We start from the raw sequence: 16,221 nt of genomic DNA, 5'->3' as shown, positions 1-16,221 counted from the left end.
TGAACTGGACCGCACTGACTAAAACAAATCGAACTAGTTGAAACAAGTCGAATCAAGATTTTTAAGCAATGCACAAACTTGAGGACAAAACTCCAGAAATGAAAGCGAAAATAAATGGCACGTGAATGAAAACTCGCAAAGCGATGGGTTTGGACCGACCACGATGAAAACTCGGGGCGTGAATGAAGATAGATTCATGATGTGAAGTGAATTTGGGCAATGGTGATAGGTCGGGATCTGAGCATCGCGGATTTAGGCTAAAACAATGAAAGACGAGGCAGATCTAGTAGGCATGTAGCAGATATGGGGTGAAGATCTCGACAGATCTGGGCTGCATGCATTTTGGCGCATAGATCTAGTTTGTCTAGATGAAACAGATGACTCGAAACGAATAGCAACACACATATTTGAACAGACGAAACGGGTCGACGACAAAAGACAAGAGGTAGCAGAGGATAAAACCTAAATGTGGGCTCCGATATCATATTGATATAATGATATTTTATTGATAATCTATTAGTTTACCATGAAGAATACATGTTTAAATATACACAAAATGTGGAATAATCAAGGAAAGTCTAAGTATCTAAATTAATGGCCTCTAAATTAGCCTAAAATTAAAGATAAGATGCAACTCCTAATATCCATATATAATTTTTGTTTTGCAGTTTCATTTGTCAAAGCAATGAATCAAACCTTGAATGGAGCTGCATCTTTGGGACTTATTGATTCTTTGTATTCAATCATCGAGGAAGATGCTTATATTTTAGATCGCATAGACCAGGTATATTTATAAATCACGATCATAAATCGTATATAGTTGAACTATTGATCTCACATTAATCCTAAATTAAATCACAAATACAGTTGTTGAACATGTTTATGTTTATTTGACTTCTGAATTTTGAAGACTGGTTTAATCGATCTCATTAGCTTTAAATTTTATGTCTCAATCGTCTTGCCATATTGGAAAAACATTTTTAAATTAACACTATTTGATCTCTTAGTTATAAATTTAAACTTAACATGTTTAATGGAACCCCAAACTCGAAAGCACTATATATCAATGTCGATATTAGAACTCTAGGTGATTCAGATGTATAAATTTGAATTATGTGCTCAAGGGACGCTTATGTATCTTAGTCATAGTTCCTGATTACTTAGCTTTTTACACAACTCTTAGTAATTTTTCTTTAAAAAAAAAAAAAAAAACAGCTACTAAATTATGTAAAATATTGTGTGGTAAATTTTAATTTTAAATTAGAAAAATCTAGTTACACTATTTGCAGTGTTTGGTAAAATAATACAAAATTAGTGTAATTTAGTTATATGAATCCAAGTCGACTCATTATTTTAATTATTTTCATATTCATATATAATGCATAATTTGTTATAATATAATTATTAAAATGTTTGAATTGCAAACAAGTTTCTTTAATCTAAACTGTAAGAAAAAAATTGTTATAAAAAAATAAATCAATTAAAATTTGAGAATATATACAACAAAGTATACTAATATATAATGAGATTAGTAAATGGTTAGGGAATGTAACATATCTTTAGGAAAGCTAAATCGAAAAATGAATATCTATCAACTTTTGCTCGACAGGTTAAATCAAAAGTGATTTTAAATAGATTATTAAAAGCTTGTAAATGTAGTCCTCTATACACGTACCTAAATCACAATACCAAAATTTTCAACTCTATTCATTATTATTTCTATAAATTTGCAATCACAAACTTAAAACCGTTTAGGGTTTATTTTGTGTATTAACTCTCGATGTGTTAAAAAAAACAGGTACCCTTTATAGATACTCCATTACACATCTCTGTATTAGCTGGACATGTCCATTTTTCTCTAGAGATCATAAGGTTGAAACCATCCTTAGCAAAGAAGCTTAACCCAAAGGGGTATAGCCCTATCCACATGGCATTGCAAAATGACCAAATCGAGATCGTGCTTCGACTTGTCGATGTCGACCAAGATCTCATAAGCATACAAGGGAGGGAAGGTTTAAGTCCATTGCACATTGCAGCTTTGGAAGGAAAAGACGAAGTCTTGGCTAAGTTTTTGGTTTTATGTCCAAAATCTATCAACGTATTGACTGTTCGTAAGGAATCTGCTCTTCACATTGCTGTTAAGAATGGAAAAATTGGATCTTTGAAAATTTTATTGGAGTGGACCAGAGAAGCTTGCATAAGCTCGATAATAAATTGGAGTGACGAGGAAGGAAACAACATCATGCATCTTGCAGCCATTGGCAATCAAATTGAGGTTGACAATCAAATTGAGGTTAGTTTTAGAAAAGATGAAAATCAAGTTATGGAACATGCATGTAGAATAGCTAAATTCCCAAGAAAACAACATATAACCATCTTTTGCTACAGTAAATACTATTTCGAAACCTTCAATTAGCTACAATAAATACTATTTCGAAACCTTCAATTAGCTACAGTCAATACTATTTTAGAACCCTAATTTGCTACAATATTCACTATTTGCTATAGTTTTTACTATTTTACATTCATCGTGTTTTTTTTTTAAATTTTCCTGCTATTGTGTTTACTATTTGTTTTCAAACTAAAAATAGTTTACACCTCAAATACATATTATTATAACCCAAACTAAAATAATATACATACCAAACACAAACTATTATAACCTAACTACAATAATAAACTCTTTGTCCCAAACGTCTTCTTAAATTTGAACTTAAAAGTGTATAATAAGTCCAACTTTCATTTTTGTGTATCATATATAGCCATAAACTTTTATATGCATTGAATAACGTTGTTAAACTATCATCTTAATAATATTGTGTCCTATAGATCTTTGAATTATCAATTTTGTGTCCAATAGATTTAACATATTTTACATTAAAAAAAATAAAATAACTTACTACTTGACAAAAAAAAAAAAAAAAAAAAGCAAAAATTTAGACTCTTATTAAACAAATAAAATTTTGTTTTATTTTCTAAAAGAGACCAGTTCATTACTAAAAACTTAAACACAAGTATAAAATTGAGTTATAATGTAAGTTGAAAAACGAGAGAATAGGGGTACAATGTCCATTCACAACCAACATAAAAAAATAGTGTTATTAAAGGTTTGGAATGTCAATCATGTATAATGTCAATTAAAATGGACATTAAAGATAATCGATGGTATTATTACAGATCTTCAATATCGGTTGTCTATATGACCGACATTCCAATGCTAGTCACCTTTAATGTTGATTTTCAACCGAAATTAAACACCTTTAATAACACATTCTTCAATGTTGGTTCCCTTCATGTGATCCACCTTTGAAGTCGACTAATAATTGACATCTATGCAATGCATTAAATGTCTATCACTAATTATTTTAAAAGAACATATACTTTTTTTGCACGTGTGCATACCCAACACTATTAATACTATTTCTCTATCACCTGTAGATGCAAGAAATAAAAGTATCATGAACTTAGTAAATCACACATAAGCTACAATGCAACCAATTTTAATTGGTCAAAATGCATAAATATGAAAGGAAAAAAAGGAGAAATTTTCACATATGTCCCTGCCATGTTTCGTGAACTGTTATGACACTGATATAATTCTATCAACATCTATTTATGATAGACATTGATAACAATGTTTCCCACAACTATAATTAAATTTTGTTATTTGTGTAAATATTTTTCTTTATTTTATATTTTTGAAAATTCCTCACCCCCAAAAATAAAACTTATAAACAAAGAAATTTATAAATTAAGGTATGACTATAATAACTACATGATAGTCAATGCACTCCAATGCCTTTGAATAAACTACAATTTAAAGATGAAGGTCTTATAAATATAATCTTTGAAAAATAAATAATGTTAGTTTGAGCTCCATTTACTTATTGTACACCTAAAATAATTGTAAAATTAAACAAATAATTACAGTCCAATACAAGTGCAAATTTTAAAATAAAGTAGTACTACAAACCTTAGCAAGATCTTATACAATAGAAGAACTTATCAACTATCACTATCAAACTAAGCCTACTTGAAACCATGCATTTTCATTTAGAAAATGCATTAACAACAAAAACACTTATAAATTTATAAACACAAACAACTTAAACCGATAACAAAAATTTTATGAACCCAAATAAGTAAGCTTGTTAAAATTTAAGAGGAAAGACTAGTAGCAACTGAATTTATTTGGACAAATGCATAGACATACATTGTCCTCATAGTATCTTGTTGCACACTAATCAAACATCCCATGCACCATGTAAGTCAAACCATCTATCTTTTCAAATATTTGCAAAAATTACACATCTTATCACTATCAATGATTAAAGGAAGCTACGTAACATAGGATTCGATTTAACTTCACTATAAAATTCACTGCGAGACATAATTTAAAATCTAGAATCCTCATAACAAAACATGAGAAAGATTGAAGGGATCAAATTCCATAAGAAAATATAAAACAAGCTCATGTGGTTTCATGCCTACCTTTAGAGAAAACCTGGCAACTATGTATGCATTGGACATCAAACTTCTCCACAAACTCACAACAACGTCCCCATTGGAGAAGGTTGCAATTATGTATGACTGATTCACACGTCTCAAAGGAACATTGTTGACTTTGAACCATTAACAACTAAATAGAAGAAACTTATAAACAGACGACCAATAAAAATTGATTTCATTGGGAAAAGTGCATAAACACCAACCAAAATACTTATAAACAACTAAGCACAAACGATTCAACTTATAAAAAGAAATAAACTAAAAAAAACTTATAAACATTAAAAAGGCTCAATAGAAACAATAAACAAACTAATGAGCCCAAGTAAGCTTATCAAAACAAGAAGAAAAGACTAATAGCAACATAATTCATTTAGAAAAATGCATAAACATAAACAAAAAGAAAAACTTATGAACAACTAAACGCTAACAACTCAATGGAAACGATAAATAATTGAGTTAGGACTACCATGATTACATAATAGTCATAGGATTCAAACACTTATTCAAATCCAACACTTTAGAATAAATAGAGTTTTAAGCAGAGTGTCTTATAATTATTGCCTTATAAACAATGTGCCATGATAGTTCAAACTCTGCTGGCTTACTTGCTAAGAAATAATGACAAAAAAAAATGATCAACAATTTCAAGCAAGCTAACCAACATTCAGAAAACTTTTAACTAGTTTCAACATACAGATCTCAAGTTCTAATGTGTACTAAAACCAACAAACTTAAATAAAATGAAATTAATTTAAAATCATTCTCAGTCTGGCCAAATAACTTAGAATCTATTACCACTGCTGCATAACATAAAAGATAACACAAATATTAAACTAGAGCTAAACCAAACATGAGCAATTGAACTAAATCAAACAAAAATAAAGAATGTAAGAGACCTATCACATACTTCTAGACAATATTTCTATATCCAATCCATATATGCAACAATACGCTCAAAACATATTTCATACATGCATTCAAACATTCAACAATTAAAATCATATCACAAACGTGTCACTATAATTTTAGCATGCTCAGACATCTAGAAACAAAGTTTCAAAGTAAGAACTTAGTTTGAAACCTCATTTGGAAACTAAAATAGTGTTTGGAATGAGCAAACTTACCAAAGTGATCTTAAACCTCACTTTGAACTCCTTGAATTAGGTCTAAACTACAAACAAAGAACATCCAAGGGTTACAAAACAAATTTATAGCATCTAGATTCCAATTGAAAAGTTTTGAGCTGAGTTCTAAAGCCTAAAATTCACCAAAACACACTTGGATCTTTGCTAAAAACTGTCCGAATAGTTTTGAAAGTACTCGGAACCTGCCAATAAGGGCTTTCAAGTGTTAGAGATAATTATAAACACCCTTAGTACTGGAATGTTGAGTTCTAAGTGTCGCCTAAGATATGGGTGTCTCGATGAATGCAACTCGTGGAGGGAGACTTCGTCGTCATCATTGGTCCACGCCAGAGTTGTGACGGGTTGGATCCTCAACTGCCACGCTTAGGTACTGTGGCTGCTACTCGAGACTTGAAACTTTTTTATGCGTAAACATAATCAACAATACTTACAAACTCATAAGCACAAACTCAATTGGAAAACATAAAAAACACTTATGAACCTATGCAAGTAACCTTAACAAAACTAAGAGAAAACATGACCAATAAAAATTGGCTTCACTAGAAAAAAATGTGTAAACATCAACCACGACTGAGTTGCGACGGTTTGGATCCTCAACTACCACGCATAGGTACTGTCACTACTACTTGAGACTTGAAGCTTGTTGAGGACTGTCGGAGAAAGAAGTTGTTGTTCGTGGGTCATATGTTTTGTCGTTGAGTGATGCGTAGCGAAACCGATTGTGAAGAAAAAGAAAAAGGGGGCTACGTGAAGAGGTGTTAGAGAATATGCCACATCAGCGACCAAGGAGGAGTCAAGAAAACACATTAGCTGAAGAATGCCATGTCACTGAGATGAGTCATGAAGGATTATTCCTTTACTGCTCAATATTTTTGTTAGGATTGGACAATAACAAACAAATATTCTTTCTTCCTGTATTGAACCATGTATGCTCACTTCATTAGTCATTTGGTATATAATTTTTTAATTCTTTGAATCCCTAAAATAGGGAACAATGTATAAATTGGGCATGGTGCCCCTTTCCAATGTAAGAAAAGAATACGAAGAGGCAAAGTTGAAAAGCTCTCTATCTATCGTTTAGTAATTTGGTTCCATCGTGTACAACGATTAGCTAAATGACTTAATACACCGTTCATTGTTTAGCACTGAGCATTCATCGTGTACAACGAAAAGGTAAACGATAGCCTCTATCGTGTAGCTCCCGATTCCTGTCATATACAACGAAAAGGTAAACGATAACTCGTTTTACTATCGTATAAGTTCCGAGGCTCCGTCGTGTAGTACGGCGAGGTAAACGATAAGGTTTATCTTAACATTGTTTAACTGCTCGACTCTATTGAGCACAACGAAGAGGTAAACAATACTGTTTTCCATCTACTTGGTATCGAAGCAACTATGGCAAACGCCACTGTCACAGGATCAACGCGACCACTGAATCGTCGAAGTTTAGCACACCTCCCTTTAATCAATTGTTAAATCAAATAACTAGCACCAACTTGGAGAGAAGTTATTTTATGCTGGGGAAGATGCTAGCTCTTCCAATCTTGAAAGGATACAGATTTGAAGGTCATATGTCTGAAACTAAGGTGTGTCCTCCTATGTTCATTGTGTCTACTTTGTCAGCTGCTGAACCTAGTGAAGCAGACTCTCAAGCCTCAGAAGAAGCTTCGAGCTCCATCTGCTTGAAGTCCCTGAACCCACTGTATGAAGCTTGGCTTACAGCAGACCAACTTTTGTTAGGGTGGTTATACAACTCTATGACTCCTAAAGTTATTGTATAGCTGATGGGGTACAAAAGTGCTAAAAGTCTATGGGATGCCATTCACTCGTTGTTTGGAGTTCAGTCAAGGGAAAAAGAAGACTATCTTCACCAAGTTTTTCATCAGACTCGTAAGGTACCATATCAATGTCTGAATATTTGAAACTTATGAAGCTTCAATATGATAATCGGGCTCAAGCTGGTAGCCCAGTGTCTACACGTAACCTAGTGTCTCAGGTACTCCTTGGGTTGGATGAGAAGTATAATCCAATGGCGGTAGTTATTCAGAGCAAGTATGAGATCTCTTGGTTAGATATGCAGTCTGCAATATTGTCATTAGAGAAGAGGTTGAAACACCAAACTACTTCAAAAGCCACTACAACATTTGCTCATAATGCCTCAGCCAATGTTGCTTTCAATCAGAAAAACTCTATATACAAGATCCCTGGATAGAGCAACACATAATGAGGTAATAAGCAACAATTTAATGGATCCAAAGGAAACAACAACAATGGAGGAAATAGAGGAAGAGGTTGAGGAAAAGGAAATAGGCCTACCTGTCAGGTCTGCTCCAAGTATGGATATGTTGCAGATGTGTGCTATCAAAGGACAATTGAGAATTTGTCTCAAATCAAAACAATGGTAAAGGAAACACTTAGAATCAAGGGAACCCTGGGGCAAATCCCTTAGCCTTCGTTACCTCACAGAACTTGAATCCATTTCTTCAAACTAAATCAACAGGGACTTTAATTGGTATGCAACCAACCATGTCACAGCAGATCCCAACAAGATAGCAAATCCCTTTGAGTATACAAGTAATGAACATATATAGTAGGGAATGGACAATAGTTATACATATCCTCAATAGGCAATGCATGTTTAAGTTCCTCTAGTTGCAATATGAACCTGAAAAACATCTTGTGTGTACCAAATATTGCAAACAATCTGGTTAGTATATCAAAACTGGTTCAAGATAATGATGTTTCTGTTGAGTTCCATAATGATTGTTGTGTTGTTAAGGACAAATGTTTGGGACAAGTACTGGTGAAAGGAACACTTAAAGACGGACTATATCAATTGAATGAAGTAGAGGTGACCCCAGTTGATGTAAATATCAAAGAGACAAGCTGTTTTCTCAACACAATGAACAAAAATAACAATTCTACGGCATTTGTTCTGTTCAAAAGTGGAGCAAACTTATTAGAATCAAAAGAGTTGTGGCATAGAAGACTAGGTCATCCTTCTCTTCGAGTTTTGGAGACTATATTGAAAACTTGTAATCTTCCTACTAAGTTAAATGAAGAGATTAAGTTTTGTGAATCTTACTGTCTTGGTAAAGCCCATTCCATACCCTTCGCTAATTCTTTGTCTCGTGCACAACACAAATTTGATTTAATACACTTAGATGTATGGGGTACAACCTCTATAAACTCCATTGAAGGATACAGATATTACATATCATTTATTAATGATTATAATAGATATCTTTGGGTCTACCGTCTTAAACAAAAGTCGGATACACTATAGGCCATCAAACATTTCCTACAAGTTGTTCAAACACAGTTTAAAACAAACATTAAAGAATTGCAGTTAGATAATGGTGGTGAATATGTCAAATTTCATCAGTTATGCAGTACATAAGGCGTTGCCTCTCGGTTTTCTTGTCCCTGTACATCTCAAGAAAATGGAAGAGTTGAAAGAAAACATAGACACCTAGTAGAGATAGGACTAACCTTACTAGCATAAGCATCAATGCCTCTTCAGTTCTGGTGAGATGCTTTTCTTAATGCTTGTCATCTGATAAATGGTCTTCCCCCACCGGTACTAAAGAACAAATCATCTATACAATTGATGTATGGTAAACTAGTAGATATTACAAAACTAAGAGTGTTTGGTTGTGCCTGTTTTCCATGTCTTCGAGCATACCAGCCAAACAAGTTTCAGTTCGACTCTGATAATTGTGTTTACTTGGGTCCAAGCATGGTTCACAAGGGACATCGATGTGTGAACAAAGATGGTAAAGTGTTCAACTCAAAAAATGTTATCTTTAATGAATATGATTTTCCTTTGTCCCATGACTTTCAGGTGCTTGATCTGTCAAGACACAAAACTACAGTGAACAGTGGCCCTCAAGTTCTCTCTCCCAACATAACTCTACTATTGCACAATGTCCCCATTCAACCACCACAATCTACCTCAAATCCATATCATAGTCCCTCACTATCAAATACCTATATACCAGATATCAATCTAGCCTCTTCCCTCCCTCATATGCCTGTTGAACCTATCTTCTTTCCCCAATTATCATATGCAATTCCTAGCCCTTGTCCATATCATACAACCACCCAAACTCCCTTGGCCAGCCCTTCCACTCGATCACCTAACAACACCACTCCAAATGCCTCACATACAATCCTTGTTCCTAACACCTCTCATCCATTGCAGCCTACTCATCCAATGATTACGAGAGGCAAAGCTGGCATTTTCAAACCAAAAGCTTGGCTAAGCACTGCTTAACATGATTGGTCATTAACTAAACCAACGCGTGTGTCAGATGCACTTGCTACACCTCAATAGAGGTAAGCAATGGATATTGAATTTCAAGCACTCATCAACAACCTGGTGGTCAATGTGTTGGGCAACAAATGGATCTTCAGACTCAAGAAAAATCTGGATGGGCCAATACAAAGATACAAAGCACACCTAGTAGCGAAAGGGTTTCCTCAACATCATGGAATTGATTTCTTTGAAACGTTTAGCCTGGTGGTCAATGCATTAACAATCAGGGTTGTTCTAAGCATTGTTGTCTCCAAAGGATGGGCCCTCCGTCAGCTTGATTTCAACAATACTTTCCTAAATGTAAAATTAACAGAAGATGTCAATATGCATCAACCACCCGGGTATGTCAACTCTGAGTTCCCTAATCATATATGTAAACTGAACAGGGCTATATATGGACTGAAACAAGGCTCTCGGGCCTGGAATGATTTACTTACCACTACTCTAATTAGTTAGGAATTCACCAACTCGAAGGCAGACACGTCACTGTTTATACTACACTTAAAGGTTCAACTATACTGCTCCTTGTCTATGTTGATGACGTAATAATAATAGATAACAACAACCACTTGATCTTTCGGTTAGTGGCCATTTTGGATAACATGTTTGCTCTCAAAGACCTAGGCAAGTTGAATTACTTCTTAGGTATCAAGGTTCAATATCTAAAGCATGGGTTTATATTGACTCAGTCGAAGTAAGTTGATGATCTATTACAAAGGATTGATTTTTCAAAGCTGAAACCTGTAGCCTCACCTAGCTACTTAGGAAAAAACTTGTCTATTACTGATGAAGTTCCTCTCATTGATCCATTCTTATATAGAAGTACAATCGGAGCACTCCAGTACCTAACCAACACTCGTCCGGATATCACATATATGGTAAATAATCTCAGCTAATTTCTCAAAGCTCCCTCAGATGCTCACTGGCAAGCAACAAAGAGAGTTCTTCGGTACATCAATGGCACCAAGAACTACGGCCTACTATTTCAACCAAGCCCCTCACTTGAAGTATCAGCTTATTTACATACAGATTGTACAACAAACATTGATGATAGAAACTTAATAGCCACGTACTGTGTATTTTTTGGTGGAAATCCTGTCTCCTGGTCCTTAAAGAAACAAACAACAGTAGCTCGATTAAGTACTGAGTCAGAGTATTAAGCCCTTGCACACATGTCTTTCAAAAATTTTTTGGCTTCAGCAACTACTAAGCGAAAACCAGTAGTCCAATTCAGCCAAACCAATAATCTGGTGTGATAATGTGAGTGTAGGGGCCTTAGCCAACAACCCTGTCTTCCATGCTCGGACTAAACATATTGAAATCGATGTTCACTTTGTCAGAGACCTAATCCTTAAAGGGAAACTTGAAATCCGGTATGTTCCTTCATCATATCAATTAGCTGACTGCCTCACAAAACATTTGACACACTCTCGATTTTTCAACTTATGGTCCAAACTTGGGATAGTTGAACTCCCCACAAGTTTGAGGGGGGATGTTAGAGAATATGCCACATCAGCGACTAAGGAGGAGTCAAGAAAACACATTAGCTAAAGAATGCCATGTCACTGAGGTGAGTCATGAAGGATTATTGCTTTAATGCTCTAGATTTCTATTAGGATTGGGTGAATACAATCAAATATTATTTCTTCATGTATTGGACCATGTGTCCTCATTTCATTAGTCATTTGGTATATAATTTTTTAATTTTTTGAATCCCTAAAATAGGGAACAATATATAAATTAAGCATGCTGCCCATTTCCAATGTAAGAAAAGAATACAAAGAGGCAAAGTTGAAAAGCTCTCTATCTATCGTTTAGTAATTTGGTTCCATCGTGTACAACGACTAGCTAAACGACCGAATACACCTTCATCGTTCAGCGTTGAGTGTCCATCGTGTACAACGAAAAGGTAAACGATAGCCTCTATCGTGTAGCTCCCGAATCTTGTCGTATACGATAACCTATATAATGTCAGTTTTAAACCGACATTAGAGATCCAACTTTCCTCCCAAATTGACATTTTTTTATCTGTGCCTTTTCATTTCAACTGACATTAAAAGCCTAATTTTATATAGTGTTAGAATATGTAAAAGATAATTAGAAACGAGTCAATTGAAAACCTAAAGATTTGTTGGATGTCTTACAAGTTTAGGTATTTATTAAAAAACTATATTGAAAGTTTAGTAGAATAAGGGAGTGTTTGGAATGCTAAGTTGGTTATTATAATTTGTGGTTTCATATAGTTTGTGAGTTATAGTAGTATGTATTTCAATGTAGACTATTTTAGTCTTAGTAGAAAATAGTAAATATGTTAATAATGAGGGAGAGAGAGAATGGGTAGAAAATAATAAAAACACAAAGAGATTTTAAATTGTAAGTTATAATTAAATAGGGTAACTACAATTACAATAGATAGTACTTTTAGGGTAAATAATTAAGTGTATAGCAACATTTTTAAAGAACTAAAAATATAGTAAAATCTACTTGTGATATACAGTTTTTTTAATAGAATTTTATTAGTGATAGACTCCATCACTTTCAGAGTAAAATTAGTGACAAGTCGAAATTTTGCTATCCTTACAAATTCTTTTGCATTGTGCTATACTTGCAAATATTTTGAACTTGATTGTTATATTTGCAACTGTCTTTATTAATAATTGTAAATACCACTGTTATATTTGTAGCCCCAAAAACATAGAAGACTGTAATAGTCCATTCCACTAACTTGATGTTAGGGGCTAATATTTGAACACCTGTTACATTACTGATATCTTTTTTGTTTTATGTAGATGGTGAAACTTCTTCTCACGTACAATGTAGACATCAAGTCTAAGAATTTGAAAGGCTTTTCAGCTGTGGACATATTAAGACAAAATGAATTTTTAGGAGACAAAGAGTTAGAAGAGAAGCTGGATGATGAGCACAATATTATTGTAAAACAACTACGACTTGCAAAGATATTGTTGAAGTGGACATTGTGGTTTATAAAGAGACTAGCGATAACAGATCATCGTGAGATTGTAGACATGTCGAAAGAGGATCGAAATGCGATATTAGTAGTTTCTGTGCTCATTGCAACAGCGACTTACCAAGCTGTCTTATCTCCACCAGACAAAGAGAAAATTGAATTAATTTATATGAGCTACAACTGTCGGTACTTTACATACATACTTTTCAAATATTTCAACACCTTGGCCTTTGTTGCATCAATGATAGAGATTTGCCTTCATCTTCCTTCTGGGATTCGTTACACTCTCCATTTGGTTCTCCCTCTGGTTAATTGCTACATATTGCTTATGCTTTTTTGGTTGTCATGTTATACTGGAGTTCTTACAACTGGTGCGGTTATTGTTTTTATTTTGACCAAAATCCCAGCACTTCGACAAAAAATAAGTGGAGATCTTAACCCAAAGAAGAAGATCAAACGTTTGGAGGATGAAGAGAGAATTGACTGAAATAAAGTGTGGTCTTTTTTCTTGTCAAGATCGACCTGTTTGGGTGCGCTTTAAAAGCTTTGTTCATGGCTTGCTTTAATTTGTTTCACATTGTCATTTGCTAATGTTTTATCATACCATGTTCACGCTATGAGCGATTTTAGGGCCTTATTGAGATTGTTATAAATAGGAATATATTTGGTAAACCATTTCCATTTCTGTTTCTTGAAAAAGAGAAACACAATAGAAACAACTTGTTTGACAATTGTTTCTCAAATGTTGTCGCACAATATGCTATTTCTGCATACTGTTTTTTTCCTTATTTAGAATATTCTGCAGAATTATTTTTTATGGATTTTTTCCTTTCTTATTGGTCTATTGAATTTGGTTTAGATATTTTTCTTTTTCTCCGTTATGCCTATTTATTTTGAAATGCTTGCATTGTTAGGGTGACCAATTCTACATTTGTTTCGATGGTCTTGTGCTTTGTATGGTGGTCATGTGTTACAATATGATTAAGTACTATCTTTGTTTGATATATTTGTTGTGGAAAATCACTCTTCAACAAGAAACTTTCATTGTCTTAGGGGGAGTCTAAGACTTGTCTTTCGAGAAGGAATTCTCTATCTTAGGGGGAACCTAAGACATCGTTGTGAAGAAGGAGTTCTTCCACTTAGCGGGAGCCTAAGTCTTATTAGTGAATCATCTTGACTAGTAGTGGGAAAGATTTAATTAAAGAGGGGGGGTCTCATAAACTGAGGGAAATCAAAGTGATCTTCACTAATATGTGCATACTTGGGGGGAGCTAAATTCTATTTAGAAATAGTCTCACATCTAGGGGGACCCTAGGTGATCTTTGAGTTAGACTCTTTGTATGTCACTATAAATTCCATTATAGACAAGTACTCTGTTGTAAAACTTGACTCTTCAATATTAGGGAATTATCTTTCCCGAGCACACTACCCTCCAAAAGTAAGTGGTTTATCATTGAACTGGGTTACTAATTTTTTTGTTTTACTACTTTTTTTATTTTATTGTTTTTACAGTAAGTGCGTGAGCATCAAATTTGACAACAATAATTGGGAGTCTAGAAAAAGGGATCTTAACCAGAAAGAAAGACAAAATAAATTATCTGAAAATAATAAGTAACATTTGTTTCACTTCTCCCATTGAACCCAAAAGCATCAAAAAAGCCTTGGAGGATGAATGTTGGGTAAATGTCATGCATGAAGAACTCGACCAATTTGTGAGAAATGATGTTTGTGTTGAGATTGGTATCTTAATTCTCCCCGAGTCTCGTTGTTTTGTAAAGATACACATTGTTTGATGAATAAAATAATTGTTATTTAATTCTGGCATTTACTCATATCCAATAAATAAAGCTCCTTTTGTAAAGATACACATTGTTTGATGAATAAAATAATTGTTATTTAATTCTGGCATTTATTCATATCCAATAAACAAAGCTCCTTGATTATCTTATGTGAACTTAAGTATGTATATGTGATATACAAGTGGATCATGCCTTAAGTGATAACCTAAATAGGTCTGTAGTATAAGGATTATGGTGGGATACCTGATCCTGGTGATACTATGGATACGACCCACTTTGTAGAGGTTTGCAAGTGTTGTAAACTACTACGGATGGTAGATCCTAACCATTCATGTGGAGATGTGTGAGTGGGGGTGTCCTATACAAAGAGTTTGTATAAGACTTGGATCACGAGATGACTAGACTCTATATATAACGTCGTTGATACTAGAGACTTACATCTCACCTAAACGACCATAGATGACACGTCCTCAATCCTATGTGTTTTGGGAACTCCTACCTTTGAGGGCGGTCCTTTGATTAGTATGGTTAAGAGTGCCAGATTGCCAACTCAACATGCCTACCTTTTTGGGGACTTGTCTAATCTGGAAGCTGGGAACTCAATCCACAAGATGGAATTTACTCCTTTCCCGGAGTAGGGATAAGTAGAGACATTGCTCCCTTAAGGGCTGATTTCGGAGCTTGAACATAGTGGCCATAACTTTTCTTTGGAAGAGATGACTTAGTCGTAGTAGGACTATAATTTATGTTCATTAGAGGGATCAGTGGTACTTAAGGAGACAGATGTAACTACAGGGTCATAACGGTTATTGGCCCAGTTGTAGTTACGAGTGATCTATGAAGGGTTGTCGCACTGTTAATTGGTTAAGATGGACACATAATATATCTGTGGTAAGGAGAGTTCAACTATCGATCTTTAATGGAGTGCATGACAGTTAACGGATGGTGGATCCTGTGACTAAAGAGTTTAGTCAGTTATTCACGTATCGTTGGAGCTTTGAGCTACAGGTCCATAAGGTCCCCTTGGTAGCTCAATGGATTTAGTTGAGGATCAGTTCTTTATGTTGATTTGAAATGTTCAAATTGACAAGAGGTATTTTGATTATATATGATATAATTGATATGATGTATGAGATACATCTAGTGGAGAATTGATGTAAATGAGATTTACATTAAGTATCATGGAATAGAAAAAAAAACTATGGTTTATATATTTAATGAGATGAAATATTAAAACTATAGGTTATAAATATGGTATGATAAGGTGGTTATCATTTATATTTATAATAATATTAATTATTGGATAATTAATTCTTTTTCTTTAATAACCAATTGAGTGGGTAGTTATTGGTGATTCATGGTAACCGTGAGATAAAAGAAAAATTGTTTTCCTAATTTTAATAAGTTTTGCAAAGTTTTCATAAAGTTTTTTTGAGATTTCTCTCTCGTAGAAAGAATCTCACGAAGTTTTCAAGTAAATAT

The 16,221-nt window shown here is 34.0% G+C and overlaps 1 protein-coding gene across 1 annotated transcript; it reads left to right on the top strand.

The window, feature by feature from the left end:
• The first annotated feature begins 685 nt into the window (after positions 1 to 685).
• LOC120078772 (ankyrin repeat-containing protein BDA1-like) lies at positions 686 to 13,562 on the top strand. Its single transcript, XM_039033079.1, has 3 exons — positions 686 to 784; positions 1,799 to 2,293; positions 12,762 to 13,562. Exons 1-3 carry the CDS (start codon positions 686 to 688, stop codon positions 13,425 to 13,427), a joined length of 1,260 nt encoding a protein of 419 aa, XP_038889007.1. The 3' UTR covers positions 13,428 to 13,562.
• Positions 13,563 to 16,221: the final 2,659 nt, after the last annotated feature.

The sequence above is a fragment of the Benincasa hispida genome, chromosome 5, assembly GCF_009727055.1.
Source record: "Benincasa hispida cultivar B227 chromosome 5, ASM972705v1, whole genome shotgun sequence".
Taxonomy (NCBI): domain Eukaryota; kingdom Viridiplantae; phylum Streptophyta; class Magnoliopsida; order Cucurbitales; family Cucurbitaceae; genus Benincasa; species Benincasa hispida.
Note: the sequence above shows the minus strand (reverse complement) of the source record. Positions and strands in the feature narration are given on the sequence as shown.